The sequence below is a fragment of the Pangasianodon hypophthalmus genome, chromosome 26, assembly GCF_027358585.1.
Source record: "Pangasianodon hypophthalmus isolate fPanHyp1 chromosome 26, fPanHyp1.pri, whole genome shotgun sequence".
Lineage (NCBI taxonomy): Eukaryota > Metazoa > Chordata > Actinopteri > Siluriformes > Pangasiidae > Pangasianodon > Pangasianodon hypophthalmus.
This window is the reverse complement of record NC_069735.1, coordinates 6,233,874-6,261,646: the sequence shown is the minus strand read 5'-3', so window position 1 is coordinate 6,261,646 and position 27,773 is coordinate 6,233,874. Positions and strand designations below refer to the sequence as shown.

General features: G+C 39.4%; 1 protein-coding gene across 1 annotated transcript; it reads left to right on the top strand.

Annotated features, from left to right (window-relative positions):
- The first annotated feature begins 155 nt into the window (after nt 1-155).
- Nucleotides 156-27,603, top strand: LOC113537602 (transmembrane protein 255B). Its single transcript, XM_026932176.3, has 9 exons — nt 156-1,283; nt 3,366-3,508; nt 3,708-3,770; nt 15,412-15,501; nt 17,058-17,138; nt 19,422-19,507; nt 19,664-19,823; nt 21,543-21,692; nt 24,294-27,603. The coding sequence occupies exons 1-9, from the start codon at nt 1,238-1,240 to the stop codon at nt 24,519-24,521; spliced, it is 1,047 nt and encodes a 348-aa protein (XP_026787977.1). The 5' UTR covers nt 156-1,237; the 3' UTR covers nt 24,522-27,603.
- The last annotated feature ends 170 nt before the right edge of the window (nt 27,604-27,773 follow it).

Below are 27,773 nucleotides of genomic sequence, written 5' to 3'. Positions count from 1 at the left end.
TAAAAACTTTGTGTTTATTTATGTAATCTCACATAATCGTGCGTGACTCTTTGGAATTACCAAAAGTCAGTGATGGCTGGTGGCTGAAATATATCATCAGTAGTTCAGCAGTGAAACTGCTAGTGTTGAGCATCGCATAATATCAAAAGGTCTCATTGATGGCATAATAATGATAATGATGATGTGAGGCAAGCTGTTACATACACGCACAAAGGTAGATGGGCAATTACGTTTGTGGGTTTGTGTGTGTGAGAGAGAAGTTTCAACTCTAATCCTCGACTAGCATTGTTTGGTGTTTCATCTAAATACCAAACATGAAACCCCAAACAAAACAACACTAAAATTACAGTTCTGTGCTTCTGTGTAATTTGTGCTTAATCTGTCTACTTTTAGTTTCTCCTCCAAGTGCATTTTGGGGGGAAAAGACGATAGAGTAAATCTACATTCGTTCACAGTCATTGCACCTGCAACTGTATCGCACATGCGTCGCCTTCTGTGTGTGCGAGATGGCTGGGAAGCTCAGCCCAAATGGAGATCAAATCTAGGGGTTGTTTCACTCTGTGTAATCACCTCACACCACTGACGGTCTGTATGAATCTACAGTCTGGGATAGAAAGAAATCAGTCCCAGCCTCACTTCTTTCCGTGCCCTTTTTTTTTTTTTTTAATAACCAAGCTGTTGCACTTTGTTCTTCAAAAATCTTCAAAAAAAAAATAAATAAATAAAAATCTCCATTTGTTGATGGCAAATAATCTGATGTGGATGCCAAATAGAGGCTTAGCCCTGCTGGCCCCATCTCAATTTCATGAAATTCTTAATGGATCTTAATAAATGAATGCACAACCTTCATGCATAAAAGTAAAGCAACATCATTGCTTCTGGGTTTTAATTTTGCATTAAAAACATTCAGGGCCAGCTCAGAATCTTTTCACCGGGTATTATATAGTAGGAAGTTTGGTAAATGCAGCACTTTAGCCGTGAGGTGTCGCCTCTGTCTGGTGTTGAACAGTAACAGTAACAGTAACAGTAACGGTACACCCGGGCTCTGTGAACGCACCCCGCGCATCAGTTAAGCAGCACACCTGCCTGAGGAACGCTGAGAGGCGGCTTAGCTCACACACCAGCCTCGGCTTCTTCCCAAAACTCCTTACCCAGGAAAGAAAACTAATATATTTAGAATAATTTAACACTTTTGTTTTAGAATTTCGTCTCTTTTGGTGGTTAAAACAACTGAAAGATGCAGCAGCCCTCGGTAACCCCGAGCACAGACGCAGACTCGTCAGGTAAGCAGCCTGAAACAATGCTGTGTTCATTTACTGCTCTTTTCAGTCTTTCTCTGAATCACTCTGTGCAGTTTAGCTCATTTACAGCAAAGTTAACCATTTTCACTTCGAGTAAACCACTTATTTATGTCATTTATATCGTCGTAATATATTGTTTAAGTAAAACTAAGAGACATTGGTATTCATGTACTTCATATTGCTCACCACTTAAAGTTAAAGACTCTTCTTGTTAGTATTGAACAGTCACCAGACTGTGAATTAGAAATAATAAAGTACTGAGTGTTAATGCTTTTCTTTTCCTTATGAGGAGGTTGTTTTTTTTTTTTTTTAGGTAGGACTAACATTATAGGACTATATTCTATATGTGTATATGTTTCTCAGTTTTTAATCTGTTTCCTCTTCCATTTATATATATATATATATATAAGTGTGTGTGTGTATGTTTATGTAGGTTACTTGAAAGTTTATTCATATAAACCTTTAACATCTGGCTTAGTCACATTTACAAACAATTTAAACCTATGATGTATGCATTTTTGCTTATTTTTTGCTTATCTTCTTATTTTCAGATAAGACATAAGCAATGATAAGTACCACATTCGTTGTGGCTACAGTATGAGGAACGTTTTCAGCGTAGGTGGTATTTGTGCACGTTGTTACAGTTGAATTACATGTGCTACATCAGGAATGGGTGTTTACTCATATATTATTTTTTATCAGACTCTTTACCTGTGTAATATGGCAGTGACATTGATGTTAAAGCTCTGTCAACATCTGAATGATAGAAAACTTTGTCATGTTCATTGTCATGCTGTTCTGCTGGTCTAATTGTAAATTTATAAACAAATATACCTAGGGATTGGTGCATTGAGCTGATGGGATACTGACTGTCTTACCCTGGAGCATGGCAAAAATCTAGCTATGAATCAGTTAGTTGCAGAGTTAATGTGACATAATACGATTAAATTTTAATGCTTAATACATCTCCCAAGATTATAAACTGAAATTTACTGCTGTATTAACATCTTGCGTTGCCTGGATTGCACCTGGATGTTTGACAACCAAAGCGACTTATGCATTGATTGACATCTGAAGAGACTTAACAACATTAATCCCAAGGAGGGAAACAGGGATGGCAGGATTTATTTATTTTTATTTATTTTTTTTAAAGTATCTCCTCACATCCCCACCTTAACTCAAGCTCTAGTTACAGTACAGTCCAAATGTCTGAATTCACGGTGACTACCATTAACAGTAGTAATAAATAATACAAGATTCTTATTTCTCTGGCATAAGTATAAAAAAAACTGATTGAGTGATTTTGTACACCGAATATCATAAGGATGGTGACGCAGTTCGAGGAGTAAGCTGGGTCGCTGTCAGACGTTGGTCAGTAATTAATGCTCTTAAGAGCATAGTGTTTGAATGACAATACATCTTTAAAGAGAAAAGTACTCAAATGTTGAATATTTCAATTTCAAGGATTTCTCAAACTGAAAAAAAATTCTCTCTATCTCACATAATGTTGACTTTTTGAAATTTTTTTGATTAGTCTGAACTAGATTTCTAGGATTTAGTATATGTATTTGATAAATGATAATATCAGAACAAATCTTTTAGAAAAAACGTTGAAGAATTCTAGAGGGGAACCTTTAAACAACGTATACAGAAGCCTACTGCAAGGGGTTTCCTTAAAAAAAATTTAATTAATTAATTAATAATAATAATAAAAAACCTAAGTAAACCCCTTGGGGAACGGTTGCATATAAAATCCTACAGCAGAGGCTTTCTCCTTTTAGAAAAGGTTCCCAGTAGAACCCCACTGAAGAACCCTTAAAGTCTGTATTTAAACCCTGCAGTGGAGCTTTCTGTTTAAAAAAATGTTCAAGGTAGAACCCTTTGGAAAACCCTTAAAGGTTGTATGTAGAACTGTACATCCCTTTGAGGAAATGTTCTAAGTAGAACCTCTTTAGAAAGCGAAAACTCATAACTAACCAAAAACAGCTGAGGAACCTTATTTAGTGTCGTGCACCCAGATGTTTGGAAGTTACAGTGTGTGTGTTTTGTTGAATCATCCTACAGAGCAGTACTCAAAGAGACGTTGCACAGCGATGTGGTGCACTGTGGCTTTACACTCTCTGTCCGTCATCATCCTGCTGATCGGCCTCATGGCTGCTACCCGCACTGGAAATGTGGCAGTGGCTGGTTACTACTCAGGCATTATAGTGAGTAAAACCATCTGAACAAGCGCAGTCTCTTATAGTTTCATCAGTGTGAGGGATGTGAGCTGAACGTGGGGTTGGGCTTGATCTGGGATTCATGCAGTTCTCATCATTTCTTCTTTAGATAAACAAATGGATTGACTATAGATTTTTAGGACTTAAAAACATAACCTGTCCATAAACTCTTCCTTTGTTCTCCTAGCTGAGCTTTGGGACGTTCTTGGGCATCGTTGGGCTCAATGTGGTGGAGAATCGCAGACCCATGGTGAGTCACAGCTCCTTCATTTCCTGGTGCTGAACATAGTTTTTAAATACAAAAAAAAAAAAAAAAAAAGAAATACAAAAATTGACCTTTTCTTAACGTTCACATTCACAAAACTCTTGTTTATCTAAATGTAATAACTTTTGTCCACCTTTAAACATCTACTGATGTGTAACTACATCATCAATCGCATACTGATGGTGGAAAAATAAATATTAACCAATAAGATCATCACATGTTTCACACAAGCTTGTTTTACTTGGAAATAGGTGACATTATAAAGGAAAAATGCCTAAGATTTCGATTTCAGGTTGTCTTTATGAAACTTGGCTTGTCAGATCATAGGGTGTACATTAGCCTTATGTGAATACATACATACATACATATATATATATATATATATATATATATATATATATATATATATATATATATATATAAAATGTTTTTCAGTTTTTCCCTAAATGTTCTATTCTACAATAGACTTTTAATGTTTTAATGTTTTACCAATTTATTTACATGCCTTTGTTTTCACTGTACGTAGGTAAGGCAATGATTGTGCATCAATTATTTATTCACCTTGGTTACTGTAAATAAGTCATATGCTCTCCATCATTTCCTGTTAGAAGGTATTCAAAAACAGTCTAAATAAGAAAAACACTCCACCCTTTCTTTATTTTTAAAATGCAAGAATCAGATAAATCCATTGTGAAATCCATACATATCCTGGTGAAATGTTTCCATGAACTGAAGCTGAATGAATTCGCATTATGCAGGTTGATTTGCTAGGTTATTTCTCCAGAGCATGTTTCTCTCTTTACGATTATTTCTGACCTCAGTATTTTTGTCATTAGCAATGTTGCATGAATCAATCACAATTTGATTTTGGTACTTCTGTTTATTTCTGTCACTGAACGATTGTGTTACACATGAAAGGATGCAGGGATCTTATTGCAAACAAATAACATTTTACCTGGGAGTACATGACAAATAAAATTACAGAATAAATGGGCATTGCTTTGTTAACTGCCTGGGTCGAGACGCGGTCAACAACCTTCACTGTGATTGGATAATGGCTTTAAGCACGAGCATCAAGCAGAATTATATTAGCATTGGTGAATGGCTGGATTTCCCAGAAAACACTGATGCTCAACTTTTCTCTCAGTGAGGGAACTTTAAATAGGCTTTTCTCAAAAGCATTTCTCAACTTCAAGTTAAATATAACCTTAAGCCTGTTTTAATTCCAAATGAGCAGGCACGGGATATGTGTATCACAAGCACATGCCAAAAATCAGCGATACAGTATACTCAAACGTTGTTTGACTCTTTAATTATCATTGCTTGTGTATTTCTAGGTTTCATTTAAAGGCATGTGTTGATTTGATAAAATTAGAGTTGCATTACACCACTTAATTTTCAACATAGTTTAACAAATCCGCGATTATATCCTTAAGCTCTGAATAAAATCTTAACCTGATATTAATTCTGATGGATTTACTGGTTTGAGCAAGTAAACAGCCACTATGTTACTCTTGACATGACAGACTAAATGAAATCCTTAATATTTTTTAACAAGGTTTAAAGATGGTTGCAACAGGATGTATAGATAAACTTTAGTTAAAGCTTAATCATTCCTCTTGCTGCCCAGTTTTTAAGACTCGGTGTTGTGTCCAATTTCACTTCTTATGCACGTTTATTTTCATTTAGTTTCCAAATCCTATGACGTTTTATCCAGTAACTACATAAAAACAGTGCAAAATGATTAAGGGAATATTAGGAGTGGAAGTGTGGAACCATTCATGATTTCTTGGTTTAGGAACTTAAAGGCAAACGCGTATCCTGAAAATTGAAATTAATGTCGTAATTATGTTTCTTTGACAAGAGTTCCTTTAAGCATTGACCTTTTAGACTGCACAATCAATGGTATAATTTATCTACCTAATGTAATGCAGCCTTATAGACAGCACTCTATTTTCCCTCTACTGTTCATTATCTAGTCAGCTTGCTCGTGATACAAGTGCTAAGCCTATAAAAATGTATTACGTTCATTTCAGTTTTATTTTTATAGTGCTGTTTACAATAAATATTGTCATTTTATTGAAATCTGGCGATTTAGATTCGTAATGAGAGGTGACAGTGCCAGAGAAAAACTCCCTGAGACAACATGAGGAAGAAACCATGAGAGGAACCAGGCTCCAAAGAGAACCTGTCCTCTTCTGGGTGACACCGGATAGTGAGATTATAAATCATTATAGTGTACATGTGTACAAGTCAAGTCAAGTCAAGTCAAGTCAAATGGAGTTTATTGTCATTTCAACTACATACAGCCAGTTAGTACATAGTGAAACGAAACAACGTTTCTCCAGGGCCAAGGTGCTACATAAGACATACACAGAACAACACAGAACTACAAGGGACTACATAAATTTATACGTAAAGTGCACAAGTGCAAACGTGCAGACAGCACAAGACAGCACAAGACAGTACAGTGACTACTGGGATAGACAATATGCACAGTAAGTCACAGTTCTGTTTGAAAGTGAGTTCAGTGAGAATAGTGCAAAGAGTACAAGAGTACAATATAAGTAGCTGAAATAGTGTAAACATAAGAGTAGCAGCCTGTGTACAGTGTAATAAATATTGTAGCAGCATAATATAATGTGCAAAAACCTGCAAAAAAAAAAAAACTTGCAAAGAGGATGGAGGATGTTCAGTTGTGTTTGTGTATATATGTAAGTGTATGTGTTCTTTCAGTTCAGAAGATAAAGGAAACAGTAGTAGGTGTTGAAAGGATGTTCAGTATGAGCTGATTGTCCTGGAATAAGCACAGGACAGTCTTTATGATTACAGCAGCAGCTCTTAGGTACAACTCTGCAGCATCCAGGTGAGATTATCCACAGTGGTGTGAAATACAGTGTTCTGCTCCGAGACTGTTGTGAAGAATGATGAGTGTGTTATGCCTGTCTTTTTTCCCCGATTGCACTGTCACCCAAAGAGAGACCTCAACCAAACCTAGTAATTTATTAAAATAAAATAACATTATGTTGGAAATGTAATATTGGCACCTGAATGTTATAGTACTAATGTTATGAATGAAGCAAAATCAGAAATGTTAGTTTCTGATTTGCTCAAAATAGAATTGCAAAACCAAACACGATACAATATTATATTAAACTTCTATATGTGACACAAACCTAAAGAGAATGTACTGTTACTATGATCGTAACAAATGTAGGCCGGTGTCCTTCCTTAGTTACCCGCAGTAACGGAGTCGTCATTTTATTAATTAATGGTGACTGGCTTTAGTGTAACTTGAGTTGCCATATCACTGTCGCTGTCCTTCTCCACTGAAACAAATTTCTGAGGAATTTCGAAAAGCACACAGTGTTCCACTGACATATAACACCTACCATATACTCGTACAACAACACACACTCAATGCTTCCTGTATAATTCAAGGCTTCTTCATTTTTTCAAAATTGTGCTGGTTTAATCCACACTTTGGTAACATTGTGACCGGGATTTAGGATGTAAGTGTGGCTGTTTGTCGAGATCTCTTTGTCTGATTTAAGGACCTGTTCTCTGTGCCCATCATCTTGGCACTGATCCCAGAACACCCTTTAAAATTTAATGGTGGAGACTCTGCCACATGCACACACTCATCCACATACATACTCACACAGAGGTGCAGTGTTTGTAACCGAACCCCACAGATGCTCACACACATTCTCATCCACACTGATATTGTGCACTGTATGTCTTCACTCATGTAATGTGTTGCTTATACAATCACACTTTTACACACACAGTAACTTATGCGAATACTGCTAATTCTTGCCCCGAGTCACACTGAGGAGCAGTGTAAGTCTGTCTTACACATTAATGTGCAACAAGCCCTATCATGCTACTGCCAGATCGCTAGTGTCAGGTAGCCTGCTAGTGAGGCCACATATCATCTTCCACTCCTCTGCTGTACTGAAATAATCGGAAAATGGGAAAATTGGATCTATTTGGATTGATGCATCGATTTGAAAGGCAACGATTGAAATGAATTGAGTACGATGAATTGAAACGATTATTGATTATAATTGATTAAAAATTGATTATTATTGAAAAAAGAGAGATAACTGGTATAAAAATAATATTGATACTTTAAATAGTCCTCCTCTATGCCGTCATCATTCGGAAATTCTGAGTTCAGTGACGCAGGGTCAGTGGTATCATCAAATGTTTATTCGATGCCTTAAGAATTAAAATAATGCGGTATAGTGTGGAAGCCTGAGGTTAACACCAATAATACCTACTCATTATTCTTAAAGTCACTAAATCACCAACACAGCATGATTTAAAAAGTCTAGAATCCATGTAACACTTCCAGCAAAACAGTTATGATGTACAGTCAGGCCCAAAATATATGGATAAATCATGAATATTGTGCAGACTTTCAGCTTTCATTTGAGTGTATTTATATCCAAATCCGGTGAGCGGTGTAGGAATTACAGTAACTTGTACATGTAATTCCTAACAATTATAAATTAAATTGTCATTTTTAATATTTGGCTGCAAGTCAATGAGTGGATGAAGCCTGGAACCCATAGACACCACCAGGCACTGGGTTCCTTTCCTGGTGATGCTCTGCCAGATCTTTACTGCAGCTGTCTTCAGTTCCTACTTGTTCTTGGGGTGTTTTTTTTATCCTTCAGCAAGTGAAATGCAGCTCAAATGGATTAAGGTCCAATGGGTTTTGAAGCATTTGGTTGAATCTGAGCAGATAATATAGTCCTATACACCTCATAATTCATACTACTGATTTTGTCAGCAGTCACATCATCAATAAATACAAGGGAACCAGTTCCATACATACCATCTCTGTCACCCACCACAGTTGTTTTCTGTTGTCTTCCAGGCCTTTTGGTGTTCCTGAGCTCACCAGTGCATTCTTTCTTTTCAAGAATGTACAAAATAGTTGATTTGGCCACACCTATATGTGGTGTGCTGAATTTTCAACCTAGGGTAGTGATGGCTTGCTTCACTGGCAGTGACAGCTCATTTGTCTTTTGTCTAAGAGTTAACAGCAACAGTTTCCAAATGCAAATGCCACAGTTGAAATCAATTATAGACCTTTTATCTGCTTACTTGTAAGAGAAATAATGATGGAATAACACACATTTAGCTATGGAACAACTTCAGCAATTGAAGATGAAAAAAATCACCTGGTCTTTTTCCAGTCTTCAACTGTTCAGTATGTGTGAGTCCAGTATGAGATAGCGTCAGATTCTTGTTCTTGGCTGACAGGAGTGGGACCTGATGTGGTCTTCTGCTGCTGTAGCCCATCCACCTCAAGGTTTGATGTGTTGTGTGTTCTGAGATGCTTTTCTGTTCACCACAGTTGTAAAGAGTGATTATTTGAGTTACTATAGACTTCCTGTCAGCTGTGACCAGTCTGGTCATTCTCCTCTGATCTCTTTCATCAGCAAGGTGTTTCAGCCTGCAGACCCTCCGCACAAAGGATGTTTTTTTTTTCACCCCATTTTGTCTAATCTCTAGAGACTATTTTGTGTAGAGATCAGCAGTTTCTGAAATACTCAAACCAGCCCATCTGGTACCAACAATCATGCCACAGTCTCAGAGATCACATTTTTGCACCTTATGATGTTTCATGTGAACATTAACTGAAGCTCTTGACCTGTATCTGCATGATTTTATACATTGTGCTGCTGCCACATGATCGGCTGATTGGATAACTGTATAAACAAGCAGGTGTACATGTGTTCCTATTAGGATGATAAATGTATATACATCCATATATAAGTGGATGATAAGTGTATATACCCTCAAATTAAAGATAAATATCTGTACTTTGAGGTATATTCATATTCATATTCATTATATAATTTCAACTCCAATATATGATGAAAGACAGCTAAAATAACAATAACTTTGTCAATGTCCAAATGTTTGTGGAACTGACTGTATCTTTGAAGAGGAATGCACAAAAACAGAAAACATTTTAATATACAGTGGAGTCTTAAAGTCTGAGACTTGATTGATTGAGATTCTGCATTATTTCTAGGTGTGATATTGAGCATGCTAACTGCTTTGTACAAAACGTCAGATTTTCCTCATGCCTAATCTCTTCCTTTGAAGCATATGTTCAGAAGAGACTCTGATGGATTTGATTTAAAATGGATCATTTTATGATTTTATGATTAAAATGGATCAAGGTTTTGCACAAACTTGTGGAGTCCATGCCAGCTCGAGTGTACACTGTCATTAAAAGCAAAAAGAGGACATACCAAATACTAAGAAACTCTGAAATTTGTGTAAATATTTCAGAGATTCTGCTGTGAGTGCTCTGTAGGCAATGAGGTGGTGTGATGTGGTCCCATATGAAGTGTAGTTACTGTTACCACCTGAAGTTGATTATGGTGGTATAAAGGTGTTACTCCTTTTACACAGCAGCAATTTGCTAACAATGACAACAGATCTGTGTGAATTAGCTGTTGTGATAAAACGATAACGTATTAGACTGAGTGTTTTAATATAAATCTGTGATTTGAATTATTGTCAGATCTGGGGTTATAGAAAATTAATTACCACCTTCTGAAAATTTAGATTTGGAAATTCAACAGTGCTATGGTGTAATTCTGTTGTTTATCACTTGAAATATTTCAGGCTGGGACTTCAGTTGAATTCATGCAATAAAAATCAACCACTTTTTGGTTGCATTGCCAGAATGACACTATTTCACGATGCCAAAATTGTTGAGAAATTAATTGAAATGCCTTTCATTTTAATTTTGTATTTCTACAGGACTGTATGTTACAGTAATAAATACTGAATACTTACCAGACAGAATTGTATTGAATTTCCTACTGCCTGCACACTTCGGAAAAAGAGTACTAAACTGTACTTTTTTTCTTGTCACTGGGGCTGAGGTACACCTTTTGTACCATCAGTAAGTATGTCTAACCTAGAAAGGTGTGTATAGTGTACCTTTAAAGCTTTATTATAAAACTCAATTATAGTGCAATTATGTACCTTAAATAAGTTTAATAACGCTACACTATAGCCACATTTCCAGGTGAAAGATACAGATTAAAGGTACAAATTATGTACCCTTAACAGTACCACTGAAGTGACTGAAAAGATACATTTTAATACTATGTGTAGCGCTGATGTACCAGGATGAACGTCACCCCAACACATTCTCTCATACATCCTACTTTGTTGTGTGTGTGTCCTCTGTTGTAAAATATTTAAGCGTTTGCTGTTCTCTAGGTCACCTTGTGGCCAAAGCAGCGTTCTTGTCAGGGGTCATAATTCTACCTCCGGACCCTGCAGTTCTCATTAAACCAGTGACCACTGGTGTTATTGATCACTTGACCACGCTATTCTGTTTGGCCTTGAGCTGATACAGACGATTATGCAGTGATACAGATGCTTTTTATTTTCTCTCAACTGTTTCACTATGGTGTGTAGAGATGCTGACAGTGTAAATGCTCTGATTGGCTGGCTTTTGGGATCAAGTCATTATAAACGAAAGGAGCAAGTGTGTGGCTATTTTATAAGAGAACAGCTGGCCAAAAATGTGCATTAACTCGCCGTCAGGGCCCATTCTCTCTGCCTCTGTCGCTCTACTGGTGCGTGAAATGGCCACTCATGGAAATTGTTGGTTAGGCACAATGGACTTTATTTATGTTTGGAATTATTACAGATTGCAGGTGGCAAATGAAGAGACTTAATGTTGGTCAGACATTCACCCTGCTTGAGATAGTCAGTTCTGAAGGGTGTAATTTTGCTTGCATTTAGGAATAAGGATTGTTTTTAAACTCATAAGACAGGGTTATTCCTAAATAAAGGTAACATATCCCTATGTGACGTGGTTTTCCATCAGCACACTATCAGAATAAAGAGTACTAAACTGTAAACTGTAAAGTCATCACTGGAGTGGTAATCTCAAGGGTACATCTTTCTTAGCTTTAGCAGCTTTTAACAGAGCTTTTAAAAGACCACTGAAGGTGTGCTGTGGTATCTGGCACCAAGACGTTAGAAGTTTACAGTACCTTTAAGTTGCCAGGTGGGGCCTCCATGGATCAGATTTGTTTGTCCAGCACATCCCACAGATGCTCGATTGGATTGAGATCTGGGGAATTTGGAGGCCAAATCAACACCTTGAACTCTTTGACATGTTCCTCAAACCATTCCTGAACAATTTTTGCAGTGTGGCTGGGAGCATTATCCTGCTGAAAGAGGCCACTGCCGTTAGGGAATACCTTTGCCATGAAGAGGTGTACTTGGTCTGCAACAATGTTTAGGTAGGTGGTACGTGGCAAAATAACATCCACATGAATGCCAGGACCCAAGTGTTTCCAGCAGAACATTGCCCAGAGCATCACACTGCCTCCGCTGGCTTGCCTTCTTCCTACAGTGCATCCTGGTCCCATCTCTTCCCCAGGTAAGCGACGCACACACACCTGGCCGTCCACATGATGTAAAAGAAAACGTGATACGCAGCAAGCTGTGATGCACTGTGTGTTCAGACATTTTTCTATCAAAGCCAGCATTAACTTTTTCAGCAGTTTTTGCTACAGTAGCTCTTCTGTGGGATTGGACCAGACAGGCTAGCCTTCACTCCCCACGTGCATCAGTGAGCCTTGGGTGCCCATGACCCTGTCTCCAGTTCACCAGTTGTCCTTCCTTGGACCACTTTTGGTAGGTACTAACCACCGCATACTGGGAACACCCCACAAGATCTGCCGTTTTGACCCAGTCGTCTACCTATCACGTTTGTCCCTTGTCGAAGTTGCTCAAGTCCATACGCTTGCCCATTTTTCCTGCTTCCAACACATCTACTTTGAGAACTGACTGTTCACTTGCTAATATATCCCACCCCTTCATCTATTGACAGGTGCCATTGTAACAAGATAATCAATGTTATTCACTTCACATGTCAGTGGTTTTAATGTTATGGCTGTGTACTCTTAGAAAAAAGGATTTGGATAGCTAGTGGTCCTCTTTGATAAGTTGTAGAGTTCTTCATAGAACCATTAAGGGTTTCACCAGAAGGACAAACTGGAGAACGCTTTAGAGAGCTACATTTATCCTTCATTTCTAAAAAGGTTTTAGAGGCTTTAACTGTTTTAGAGGAAACCTTTGTTTGATTGTACATAGAATTGAACAAACTGAAGAATTCTTTAAAGTGCTAGATTGAAGCATTTTAACATTTATACTGGTGTACACATTAAATCACGTCTTGCCCATGGGCATACTTTACTCAACTCATCTTAACCATATTAATAATAATTCAAGCTATGGGATAAAGCTAATATCCTTTTTGCAAGGACTCTAGCTTTAGCACTTTCATCAACAGCACCATCGCAGTGAATCTCATGGCAGACCAGCAGATGGACGAGGAGTTCAGAGTGACCACAGCCATGATTTTACCTCAGTATACACAAGCTCACATGTGCTTAATGTCTCTTGGCTGGACAGAAGAGTGGCGTTTACCGCATCCACTGTTCATCATCCACTAATGATTTTACTCTACAAACCATCCCTGATTAAAAAACCCAGTTGGACAGGATTTTTAGGAGTGGCAAAATTTATGATCAGTCTGGGCTTTCAGTTTGACAGGAAGCTTGGTGAGTTTTCCAGGAATTAAAAACGCATTAAAAAGCGCATGCATTTCTTAAAAACTGATTTGGATTCTGTGTAAGGTTGGCGGGAATGTTCAGAAAAGCAGAGAAATTTCCAGATGTAAAAGTTTTCATTATTCGCAATAAGCTTGTGCAGTGTTTGAGGAATCCGATCGGTGAATGAGATTGCCCTTTGCTGAGTGTAGTGTTGCCCTTCAGGCTGCCTTTGGTCAGTAAATTACACATAAAGGACCAGTTGGCAGACAGTTTCACAGGCTGTACATTTGCTTTATTACTCCAGTCCACATCCAGACATTGAAGTTATCAACTAGGAACGAAGGAAAGAGAGACAAGGGCATTTTCAAAACACATGGCTATGTATGGATGTGTGTGTGTGGACAAGAATGCAGTACAAAATGAAGATATATGTTATACTAACATAGTCAGTGTGTTACCTACAGATGGTTATCGCAAATAATAAAATGGTCAAACAGTGTGTGTTGATATTAATAATAATAAAAAAAAAATCAGTTCAAATGTATGGCATCTCACACATTTGAACTGATATAATTATTCTCTAATACTGACCCTTTGCCACGGTATTTAAGGCCTCATTCTTCTTGTCATATATAGTATAACTGCCATATTGTTTGACAAGTTTTATTCATTCTGCTTAATAAGCTGTCCTAACTTTACTAGATGTCATACACAGCCTTCTTCAGATCAGGTGATGAGACTGTCAGGGTCGGTGCGAAACATCTTTCCTGTAGCTGTGGAATTTTGAATAATACAGCCACAAGCTAAATGGAATTTGTTTTTGTTTTTTTGGGTTGATAAATCGCAAAATAGATGTGCATTTTCTTTTTATTTAAAGCCCTGAGGGCTTTGTTATATTAATACTGTATGTCTGTCTGAAAGTGTTGTAATGACAAGGCCAATTCTTTTGCTATATACTGAAGACATTTGGGTTTGAGATCAAAGATGAATATGAGCTAATAGATCAGAATTTCAGCTTTCATTTCCTGATGTTTACATCTAGATGTGTTAAACAACTTAGAACATGGCACCCTTTGTTTGAACCCACCGTTTTTTTCAAGTGATCAGAAATATTGGAACATGTGAGTGACACGTGTTTCTTGTTGTCCAGGTGTATCTTGTTAGATCGATTGTTTAAACAATTAATAGCTCTGAATGTGTACTCTTGGCTTCATCCCTGGGTTTTACCTGTGAAGGATCTGCTCATGATCCAAAACATACGAGCTCATCGGTCAAGCATGGTGGAGGTAGTGTCATGGCTTGGGCTTGCATGGCTGCTTCTGGAATGAGCTCACTGATCTTTACTGATGATGTAACTCATCCTGGCAGGAGCAGAATGAATTCAGAAGTCTACAGAAACATTCTGTCTGCCAATTTACAGAGAAATGCATGCAACTAGTTGGAGAAACTTCATCATGCAGCAAGACAACGACCAAAAACACCCTGCCAACACAATAAAGCACTTCATCAAGGAGAAGGTTTTAGACTGGCCAAGTCAATCACCAGACCTTAACCCAACTGAGCACGCATTTCACCTCCTGAAGAGGAGACTGGAGGGAGAAACAAACAAACAACTGAAAGAAGCTGCGGTACAAGCCTGGAAAAGCATCACAAAAGAAGACTGCAACAGTCTGATGATGTCAGTGAGTCTCTCGCTTGATGCAGTTTTTGCAAGCAAGGGATTTGCCACCAAATATTATATTATTTACTTTAAGACTATCTGTTCCAATTCTTTTGCTTACATAAAAATTGGGTGGTCTGCCACCAAAAGCACCATGTCCTAAGTTGTTTAACACATCTAGCTGTAAATATCAGGAAATGAAATGTTAAGATTGCTCTGTTTATTATGGTTGATTGAGAGGAATACAATAAGACTAATATAATACTGTATCCAGACCAAATTGTATTGTTCTTGCTTTGTTCTTCAGCTCCTGATCTGTCCATGTTTATGGCTTGCTTTTCTCTTGCAGTTGGTGGCCTCCATCATTTTCATCAGCCTGGGCGTAATCTCCTGCTTCTTCTGCGCCATTGTGGACGGCATCATCGCCGCTGAGTATATTGTAAGCAGCACGAGAATTTATTGTTTGTATGTTAGATTTTGTATACAGATTCCTACAAGCGTAGACTTATATAGCACATACATAAATTATGTCACCTCCTTATCTTTTGTCATACAATTTCTTCTGCCGTCCTAGTTTTGGGTGTCAGCTTTGGTAATAAAACTTTGTGGATATAATCAAACAGCAGCCTCGTCTCATCCGGCTGGGTGACTGTGGCTCAGTGCTCCTATCACACACCTCCATCTCACTGCAGTCCAGTCACTGAACCTTAGAGGCTACATTCTGGCCTGTCCCTGACCTCGTCCTAATACACATTCATTTATTGGGAACGGGGAGGTAATCAGAATCTCAGTAATCAGAATCTCAGTAATCAGAATCAGTTTTGGAAATATTAAACCCGGTGCTATGAAGTGTGTGGGATGCTTTATATGTGCTCCAGGTGTGTTAAATCAAAATGTTAATTTGATGAATTTTTATGTAACATTAGCACATAAATAAAGCAAAGAAAGATCACATAACACCACTTGTTTATTTGGTAGATAGATTTATATTTTGATGACTTTGTTCCCTACTGATTTACAATTACACCGATGTATAAGAGAAATTACAAATGCGTTAAACACAGATTGGTCTCCATCTTTTTTATTGTGTCTAAATCCACCACTCAGGGATGTGCATCATACACAGTCTTATGTCAGTGGAGTATATAAGCTTTAGGCTATCTATGGCCAGTAAAGAACACAGCTTACAGGAACAACCAAAGCCAGAGATAAATGGTCATGTTAGTGTTTCTCTGAAGTGGAGATTTTATTAAATGGCTGTTTTGGTGCATTTTGACAGGCCAGAGTTAAACAACTATATGTATTAATGCATTCAGATAGCCTTCTATAAGTGATGGAAAAAAAACACATTTAAACTGTGATTTATACTAAAACTAGATTCATTCTTTGAATCAGTTCCTGCTACTGTAAATGTGGTAATTAAGATCTGTGCAGTCTGATTACTCCCTTAATGCGCTCATTTTATTAATGTTACAGCCAGTAGGTTTTAATAGCTACCTTGCTTTCCTTCATTCACATTTGGCCATGAATTTATAAACGTCTACACCCTAGGTTTGCTGTAAAATTATGAGAAATCATTAGTCAGTTCAAGGATGAGTAACTGCCATTCTTGAAGTTTATTTGGGTAAGAAAGATTGAATGTGACGTCACGTGCACTGGATCTGCAGCAGCCTGGAGCTGAACTGAACATCTTGCTCTAATAAAGCCACAGAGACAGATTCAATAAAACAAAACTTGTGCTTGGTTAATGTTCATTAAGTCTGTGTGGTGTGTGTAAGCCTCTGCTAAAAAGCTTCAATATAGCTTACCTGCAAGCAATCAAATATCAGAGGTGACTGATTATTTTTTTTTATTATGCTTGATAATAGTGCATTCATCACATTGCTTGTTTTACCTCTGTTAGACATGCTGTATTTAAAAAAAAAAACATTTTAATTTAATTGCAGGAATTAATCAATTTGCTGCATCAATAAAAACTTTTTCTTTCTACTGTAGGACAGGAGACCACTAATGGAAGGAAGGTGCGAGTTCTATGCCAGCAGCACAGGTTATGCGTATGACAACTACTACAATGAAGTGAGTAAAAACCACTTACAGTATATGTATCTGGAAAGGGACATATATATATATATATACACACACACACACATTATACATACATATATATATATATATATATATATATATATATATATATATATATATATATATAAAGAGGGAATGATGAGTTACAGACCCACGGCAGAAATGTCTTCTTCAGGGTACACAAACACCCACCAAACTGCCTCAAATGGGCTCTCACCTAGAGCAGCTAATTTAGTCACGCCTGCTCAAATGAAATGACAAAACAGAGGTGGCTAGTGTCAAAATGCCACTAGGTGGAGTAAGTCTAGAGCTAGTCTAAAAGGACACCACTAGATGGTGCCACAATGAGAGAAGACAGATAAATATAAACAGAAACGTGTATAGCAAAAGTCAAACCTATTGCACATATTCAGTACCATGCATTACAAACGTGAATGAATGATTTCAGAGAAAGGAACTAAAATCACTTTCTTCATTTAAACCAGGAAAGTCCATTGCCTTCATCTGATATATGTAAAGTGTTTCCCTTTGTAATAATAGTTTCAAGTGATCTCCACCTTGTACGTTTTTACCTACTGTTTCTAATGCTTCCACTATGAGACTGTCTGGGTTGCTGTTATGTGCTTCCTGAAAATGTCTCGCCATAGGATTGTCCATATTCTGTTTTCTGATGCCATTTTTGTGTCCTGAGACCCTATCCTTCAAGCGCCTCTTAGTTCTACCAATGTAGAAGCAACCACAGCTGCACGATAGCCTATAAACTACATATTGTGTGTTACAATTGATAAATGACTTAATGTCATAGACTTTTTGGTCTTAAAATCAATGTACTGTTGCCTTCCGTTATACTGCAGCAATGGTTGCAGGAGCCATGTTTATGTAAACCCTTTAAAGACTGGTGAAGCCAGATAGTTTTCCTCTTACTAGATAGGTGACTTCGTACTAGTTTATCTTTTAAGGAAGGTGCTCTTCTGAAACAATTTTTTTTTGGGGCATATTCAGTTACAAAATAGATTTTTAAAAATCAATTCTGTTTTGTAATTGAATATAGTCATTTATCTAACCAGGTAAAACAAATTATGTCTAATTAGAATTTGAATTAGAAAGCAACCAGTCTTTAAAGGGTTTACATAAACATGGCTCCTGCAACCATTGCTGCAGTATAACGGAAGGCAACAGTACATTGATTTTAAGACCAAAAAGTCTATGACATTAAGTCATTTATCAATTGTAACACACAATATGTAGTAATGCATGGTACTGAATATGTGCAATAGGTTTGACTTTTGCTATACACGTTTCTGTTTATATTTATCTATCTTCTCTCATTGTGGCACCATCTAGTGGTGTCCTTTTAGACTAGCTCTAGACTTACTCCACCTAGTGGCATTTTGACACTAGCCACCTCTGTTTTATGTAATTTATCATTTCATAAAATTACATCAAACTGCAATATAAGAAAAGATGGCCATCTCCATAACTTTACAGCATTCAGTATAAATTTTACAGTGTTCATGTTTATAGATTACAGTAACAAGCCTGTATGACATTCTGTTAGATGGTCATAAAAATAAGCAGATTTTTGGGTGACAGGTCCACTACTCGTCTGTGCAAAGTGCAAAACTAAAGAAACAACTGCCAGACAACACACACGTCTTGTCTGTTTGACTCTATTTGGGGAACTGTTTCCTCTGACATGTACCGAAGCTGGTGTAATCTGTACAGCATGGCTTTGCTGATTCACTAGGCCAGTGGGTTCTCAGCCTTTTTTGGCCAGTGATTACATTTTAAGTGTTCAAAATTCTCACTTTCTCACATTTTGTAAAGTTTCTAACAATATGACTGTGGTGCACAAAAATATGATTATTTTTTATTTTAAATAGCCTCTGCGTGTGCTGAAAGTGTCTTGTGTAAAAGCCACTTTGATTAACATGAGAAAAAAATAATAAGCTGACAGTTTAAATTATTATTTAATATGTACAATAAATCATAAATCAATATATGCATAGAACTACATCATATATAAGGCTTGATAAAAAAAATCTCCTGCAACCCCATCCATATTTATGGATCCTACAGCAAGTAAAAGTGACAGAACTCTTAATCTGTGGAACGCCAAAGCAAGGGATAATCACATTACAGTAAAGAGCACTGCGCACCAGAAGACATTCAAATGCTGCACGTTTACATTTTATGTGTCTGTCTGTTGTATAGGACAAGGTCTTGTTGCTTATTTCTGTCTGTCTCTCTGACCCTTATTTCCTGTTGCCATAGGTTGTATGTCAGAACTATAACCAAGACTGCAAGCTCAAGGTGAAGACAAACACCTGTTACTGCTGTGATTTATACAGTTGTGAGAGGTGAGCTGTGTGGACTGCAGTGTAAAAACATCACACTGTAATATAGCAACTGTAACTATTAACATGCTCTCCCTCTTGAACTAGGCTGCCTTTACACCCTTTATAAAGGCAGATGGGGTGTAAAAACGTTAAATGTTTGTGGGTTTGTCTCTCCAGCCCAGGGTACCACACACATTACTTTGAGTTCACGGGTGTGAGTAGTTGCTGGGACGTGGTGCACCTGCACAGGCTGCTGTGGTCTGACGTAGTGCTCAATGTGCTGGGAGTTTTCCTGGGCATCATTACTGCCGCCATACTGGGAGCCTTCAAGGATCTGGTGAGACCTTGTACTACCCCTGAACTCAAAACCTTTTTTTTAAATGGTTAACTGTTCTGTTGAAATTTAACACGGCACCGAATTAGTAGAATAGGAGATTCGCCGTATGAACGTGCAGCTGACAAATCTGCAGAAATTATGTGATGTGCTCACGTACCAGAATCTCAGAGGAAAATTTCCAACACCTTGTGGAATCCATGCTATGAAGAATTAAGGCTGGGAGCAAAGGGGGTACCACCTGCTATTAATATGGTGTTCCTAATAAAGTGGCCAATGGGTGTATAACATGCTGCAGCTACATATTTAAGCGTTCTGTTAAAAAAATTAAATAATGTATGTATATTAAACATTTTTGTGTCCATCACAGTGCAAAACCATAATGTGAATGGTCAGTGCCATCTTCAACAAATGGACCAATCAGATTACATCTGGATGTGATTGGATGTGACATTGCTCACATTCATCTCTTCTTTTATGTCCAGCTTGTCTTAATTTTCTCACATTAAAAACAGAGCAAATTTCATATAACCATAAAGCCTGATTATTTTTAAAATAAAGCAGAAGTGCAGTGTGAACAGTTCACGGGATCCACTAGCCAAAAAGACCTTGGCAAGTTAGCTTGCCAATTTGAAAAATAAAAACTATCCTATTTAAAATATAAGTGTGTTCATGTCATATTTTATCAGGCATCTCTGCTCTGCCTGTAAACCAGTAGATTAATTGGCTGCCTATAAAATGGCCCTCGCTACTGCTGATGTAATAACTACAATATAAAGGTTACAGAGGTTTAAAGACACTGAGTTTGTCAGTACTGCTGCAGTCAGAGCCACCTGCCTGAAGATTACTGTACTGATGCGTCAACAAATACTTTTCCTCCGACACTGAGTCAGGGTTGGATTTCTCCATTACGGCCTCTTACCTTTTTGTAATAGTGTAGTAAATTTGTGTTGTTCTTGAAGGACTTTCTTTCTAGGTGAACGTTGGGAGCCGACTCTGAAGAGCTGTAATAAATCCTGTGACGCTTTTGCTCAGAAGCTAGCAGGGGCTAGCAGTAGGGCTGGAGTGAAGACCGCCATTGTCAAGTCCAAAACCAGGACTAGCCGAGATCAAGTCCAAACGAAAGCGAGACAAGATCAAAACTTAAAACCATCAAATCCTTTTTTTTCAAGTCTTTACTTAACTAGTTAGCTTCATTCGTGTTGTGCCAATGATTAAGCGAAGTTTTCTGGAAGGAGGAATTACATCTTGTCAAACCTTGTGCAAGCAAAAAGAAAACACAACACGATCAATAATTATACAAGCTCTTGGTCAAGACCAAGACCATTGCCCAAGACCGAGACAAGTCCAAGTACAAATGCCGATAAATCAGAGACAAGTCCAAGTCACTAAATCAGAGTGTAGTCCAAGACTAGACTAGCTAGCAGTTTGCAGATTGATAGATCCTTGCATTTTGAGGATAAAAATGTAGGAATGTTTCTAAGAAATTTTCATAGTTACAGACATTAAATAATCATTTATTATTAAACATTTTTACATTTATTTTTGTTATTAAAAATAATTCTTTTGAACAGTCAATATTATAAATAAATATTTTTTGATATTCAATTGCATTAGAGTCGTAATTAAAACTATCGTAATTATGTATTACATTTTTAATGCATTGCACAATAGGTTATACAAAACTACTGACCACGACTCCTCTCATGCCTCGCATTACAGGTTCCAGCTGTTCAGTCCCAGATGTCTCCCAGGCCAGCTCCTCCACCACACATCCTCTATAATCCCACCCAGCATGTGGTCACTTACGCAGGATTCTGCCCATCTGGACAAGCCCTGCCTGCTTACCCCAATTATCCAGTGCCCATGCAGGTAATAATGTGCACAGCTGAAGCCGCATTCACAGAAACTCTTCTCTTACCACTGAGAGTTCTGAGTGTTTCTCCTTAAAACCTGTTCATGAAACCGACGAGGGTTTTTACTGAGGAATTCCTAAGATATGATTAAGGGTGCGGTCAATCCCATCGTTAGTGACAGTGCTTCATTCATTTAATTAATTCACCCCCATACACACTCATCTCTCTCTCTCTCTCTCTCTCTCTCTCTCACCCCCCATACACACTCATCTCTCTCTCTCTCTCTCTCTCTCTCTCTCTCTCACCCCCCATACACACTCATCTCTCTCTCTCTCTCTCTCACCCCCCATACACACTCATCTCTCTCTCTCTCTCTCTCTCACCCCCCATACACACTCATCTCTCTCTCTCTCTCTCTCTCTCTCTCTCACCCCCCATACACACTCATCTCTCTCTCTCTCTCTCTCTCTCTCTCTCTCACCCCCCATACACACTCATCTCTCTCTCTCTCTCTCTCACCCCCCATACACACTCATCTCTCTCTCTCTCTCTCTCTCTCTCTCACCCCCCATACACACTCATCTCTCTCTCTCTCTCTCACCCCCCATACACACTCATCTCTCTCTCTCTCTCTCTCTCTCTCACCCCCCATACACACTCATCTCTCTCTCTCTCTCATCCCCATACACACTCATCTCTCTCTCTCTCTCATCCCCATACACACTCATCTCTCTCTCTCTCTCTCTCTCTCACCCCCATACACTCATCTCTCTCTCTCTCTCATCCCCATACACACTCATCTCTCTCTCTCTCTCTCACCCCCCATACACTCATCTCTCTCTCTCTCATCCCCATACACTCTCATCTCTATCTCTCTCTCTCTCTCACACACCCCCATACACACTCATATCTCTCTCTCTCTCTCTCTCTCTCACCCCCCATACACACTCATATCTCTCTCTCTCTCTCTCTCTCTCACCCCCCATACACACTCATCTCTCTCTCATCCCCATACACACTCATCTCTCTCTCTCTCTCATCCCCATACACTCATCTCTCTCTCTCTCTCATCCCCATACACACTCATCTCTCTCTCTCTCTCTCTCACCCCCCATACACTCATCTCTCTCTCTCTCATCCCCATACACACTCATCTCTCTCTCTCTCTCTCTCAACCCCCATACACTCATCTCTCTCTCTCTCATCCCCATACACACTCATCTCTCTCTCTCTCTCTCTCTCTCTCACCCCCCATACACTCATCTCTCTCTCTCTCTCATCCCCATACACACTCATCTCTCTCTCTCTCTCTCTCACCCCCCATACACTCATCTCTCTCTCTCTCATCCCCATACACTCTCATCTCTATCTCTCTCTCTCTCTCTCTCTCACACACCCCCATACACACTCATCTCTCTCTCTCTCTCTCTCTCTCTCTCTCTCTCACCCCCCCATACACACTCATCTCTCTCTCTCTCTCTCTCTCTCACCCCCCATACACACTCATCTCTCTCTCTCTCTCATCCCCATACACACTCATCTCTCTCTCTCTCTCATCCCCATACACACTCATCTCTCTCTCTCTCTCTCTCTCTCTCACCCCCCATACACTCATCTCTCTCTCTCTCTCATCCCCATACACACTCATCTCTCTCTCTCTCTCTCACCCCCCATACACTCATCTCTCTCTCTCTCATCCCCATACACTCTCATCTCTATCTCTCTCTCTCTCTCACACACCCCCATACACACTCATCTCTCTCTCTCTCTCTCTCTCTCATCCCCATACACTCTCATCTCTATCTCTCTCTCTCTCTCTCTCACACCCCCATACACTCATCTCTCTCCCTCTCACCCCATACACTAATCTCTCTCACCCCCCATACACTCATCTCTCTCTCTCACCCCCCATACACTCATCTCTCTCTCTCTCTCACCCCATACACTAATCTCTCTCCCTCTCTCTCATCCCCATACACTCTCATCTCTATCTCTCTCTCTCTCTCACACCCCCATACACTCATCTCTCTCTCTCTCTCACCCCTTACACTCATCTCTCTCTCTCTCTCACCCCATACACTAAGCTCTCTCTTTCTCTCTCATCCCCATACACTAATCTCTCTCCCTCTCTCACCCCATACACTAATCTCCCTCTCTCTCTCTCACCCCATACACTAATCTCTCTCTCTCACCGCCCATACACTAATCTCTCTCCCTCTATCACCCCCATACACTCATCTCTCTCCCTCTCTCACCCCATACACTAATCTCTCTCTCTCTCATCCCCATACACTAATCTCTCTCTCTCTCATCCCCATACACTAATCTCTCTCTCTCTCATCCCCATACACTAATCTCTCTCTCTCTCATCCCCATACACTAATCTCTCTCCCTCTCTCACCCCCATACACTCATCACTCTCCCTCTCTCTCACCCCCACACACTCATCTCTCTCCCTCTCCTACCCCCACACACTCTTTGCTGTCTCCCTCTAACCCCCACTCACACTCATCTCTCTCCTGCTCTCACTCTTAGTGGACTAGACATTCATGAGCTGTATGAGTGAAAACTTTTATAAACAACTATTTGTTCTTACTCTTGTCCTTCTGTCCCTCAGCACCTTAATGGTTACCAAGCAGCCAGCCCTTCTCAGCCCAGTCCTGAGGTGCCTATGTCGCCATCGGAAGAGAGCCAGCCTCCCACTCAGCCCAACAATACCAACCCTTCAATTCCATCCCAGTCCACCTGTCCAGACACCTCAGGCTATATGCTCACTCCAAACGCACCCTCGCTCTACCCTCACTCATTAGGGCCCTTTGAAAAGCCTCCACCCTATGCCTACTGAAGGACTCAACCATTTCATTCTTTGAAAATAGAGGGCACAAACAGCCCTGGTCTAACGTGGTCAGGATGTTAGAAAAGGACTACTTGAGTAAGGTTCTCATAAAAGACTTAGAAGTGTAGAATAAGATGTTGCCTTTTAAAGAACATTATGAACAATATGAAGCGGGGAAATCATTAATTAGAACTTATTCTGATGAGTTTTTAGCACACCTCACAGCCTGATCTGAAATACTGATTCTGTTTTATCCCTCCTAACCCCCAGGGGCAGTGAGAATCACCTGGATAACTTCCTGTAAATTCCAGTTAAATCATGAAGTCATGTATGACGAGTTATTTGCAATAACTACCACAATTGTACAGCCATCTTTACCTTTTCTTCATCTCGCTTTGCACACAGTTCAGACCACATATACCACATACGTATCCCGTTTGGAGCTAGTTGCTTAACCGCATATGACTTGTTAGCTTTTCATCTCCCAAAGTCTAGTATGTGTGCTGCATATGTGCTGCTAGCATGGTTCAGTGCTATACCACACACTTTCTCCCTGAGCCTACTAAGTTAGCTAGACTCCACTAATGTGCATACTGGGGCTGGAGTAAAGCTGAACAGTCACAGCTTATTCACAGCTGAACAGTTGAAAGTTAAGGGCCTTGCTCAGGGTCCCAACAATTGGCAATGCAGGGATTCAAACTCACAAGCTTCTGATCATTAGCCCAATGCCCAATGCCTTAACCAATGAGGCATCCCTGCCTCTTCCCCTCCCTTACTCCTGCCTTCACCTTTCTGCTGAGTAAGGGTTTTTCCGTACTTTCCACCATCTAACAGACTGGCAGGCCTGTAGGTAAGTGCTGCTACCATGGATTAGTTAGTTTCCTTCACTGTACCACACACCATTTGCTGCTGAGCCCCTGCAACCTTAGCCAGATTCGCTACACTGAGGCTGGAATCACTAAGCACTGCTAGCATGATTCAGTAGGTTCGTCACATTATGGCACTCGGTCTCACAGTGAACTCAAAGCGCTCCCTAACACTGAAACAGGCCACACAATTCATCAACATGAAAGTAGATTACGCAGGCCAATACCAGCTACCAGCTCCTACTGAGGAGGCTAGTATTTATGACGGTGCAGCTTCAGGATTAGTTCTCTTGGGCTTGACATAACTGAGACATCCAGTGGGTTATCATCTGCAACTACATCCTAAGAACCACCGGAAGAGGCATGTCCTCATTTCACTGAGAGGGGCACATGTTCTTGTCTTGTCCACTTGGGAGTGATACCCCATTGGAGAGTCACCAAGGACCTCTACCTCACTGGCTGTGGGGCAGTGTTGTGCCACAGGAGGTGTGTGACCACCTGGTATGAGATCAGAACACAACACCAGCTAGAACTGAAGGTGCTCCCTCTAGCAACAGATACATCAAGCATCAAGGTTGCACGAGATCGAACAGCTTCTTCACCTTACACATAAGCTCCTCAAGTGGGCCTATCCATGGTTAGCCTCAATGAGAGCGACTCACCTAACAGGACTGTACAATAGTGCAGCAGACAGGCTGCAGAGACAGTGGCATCTGCATCCAGAATTGGGATCTGAAAAATGTTTGGCAAGGAAGATTGCAGTTCCCCTAGCAGAGCCAGGCAGCCTGGTGGGACATCTACTGCCGTTTAACCTCAACCACTGCTTCTGCCAGAATTCAAACAAAATTCAGCAGCTAGACCACAGAGTCCTATTTGTTACTCTGCAGTAGCCAGTAAGGACTTGGCTCCCATTGGTGTTTAAAGTTGGGGTCATAAGTTTACGTACACCTTGCAGAATCTGCAAAATGTCAATAAATTAAAAAATAAATAAGAAGGATCATAACAATTCCTTTTTTAAATTTAGTACTGCCCTGAATAAGCTATTTCACATAACAGATGTTTACATATAGTCCACAAGACAAATTACACCAATCATCCTGTTCAAAAGTTTACACCCCCCTGGCTCTTAATGTAATGTGTTGCCTTCCTGAGCATCAGTGAATATTTGCACCTTTTGTAATAATTGTGTATGAGCTCCTCAGTTGTACGTAAACATCTGTTATGTGAAATAGCTTATTCAGGGCAGTACTAAATAAAAAAAAATTGAGCCCTCATTTTTTTTTTTTTTATTATTAACATTTTGCCAATTCTGCAAGGCGTATGTAACCTTATGACCCCAACTGTATGCTAATTGTCTGAACACCCTGGCGACTTCATCCCCGAACAAATCTTCTATCCCGAGTGGAAGTGTGCACCTAACAGTCCAGGAAACATCTGAATGCAAGAGCCCCTATTATGCCTTATGATGGAACCTGTTCCATGAATGGTGCAAACCTCATCGGCTGAACCTGTGCACTGCCCAATTCTAAAAATACTAACCTTTCTTGTTGCAAAGCAGTCCACAACCTGGTAGCCAGATGACTCTATAGTTATGCCCAGATTTATTGCCCAAGGTCATAGTACCCAAATTTGACGTTATTCGGGTGACTCTCAAAGAAGGGGTGAAATAGAACACTAGATATGTATGTAACTGTGGTTCTGTGAAGACAACCGCCAGGGTTCATTGTCATTCAGAACCAGAAAAGACCCAGTGAGAAACTTCTAGAGCAAGAAGGCTGGATGTCTGGTATTTATTGCAACTACTGTCATGCATCACTTTGTGACTTTGTTGGAAGGTCTCAGTATGGGTGTTTACCCAGATAAGAAGGTATCCAGGCGAGTCTCACCATCCCTGGGAGTTACAGCCAGTAAGCCATATCGCTTACTTACTTACTTACGTATTCTTCTGCCAGGGCAGTTACTCAAAACTCCCCAATTCACAGCTGACTCATACTCTGATGAGTTCTGACATTTACTATGTTCGACAAACTATGAATAATTTGCAATAGGCCTACAAAATTTAGTTTGTTTGCTAAGTCCATTCGGTTTCTTTTAAAAGCAGTAACAAGAGATTGTAGGAAATAAATCAAGTCTTATCCAGTATTACCATCTTGCACTACAGAATATCCAGACCAAAGAATGTTTTCCGCTCTATACAAGATAGAGCACAAACACAGTCTTATTACAACCACCTTTATTTTTTTTAAACAGCACTCAGCCTCCAGTTAGAAAGAGGAGACTGAAGATTTCCCCAGTACTAAATGCACCAAGGACTAACATAAGAGAAATACAAAAACAAAAAAATTCAAATACAATACAGTTGATTAAAAAACAAATGCTTAAACAAATAAGGAAT

Excerpts from the sequence above, each read along its gene's own strand:
- LOC113537602 (XM_026932176.3), top strand. The coding sequence starts at position 1,238 with ATGCAGCAGCCCTCGGTAACCCCGAGCACAGACGCAGACTCGTCAG. Across the intron at positions 1,284-3,365 it reads CACAGACGCAGACTCGTCAG|AGCAGTACTCAAAGAGACGT; the intron begins GTAAGCAGCCTG and ends ATCATCCTACAG. Across the intron at positions 19,508-19,663 it reads GATTTATACAGTTGTGAGAG|CCCAGGGTACCACACACATT; the intron begins GTGAGCTGTGTG and ends TTGTCTCTCCAG.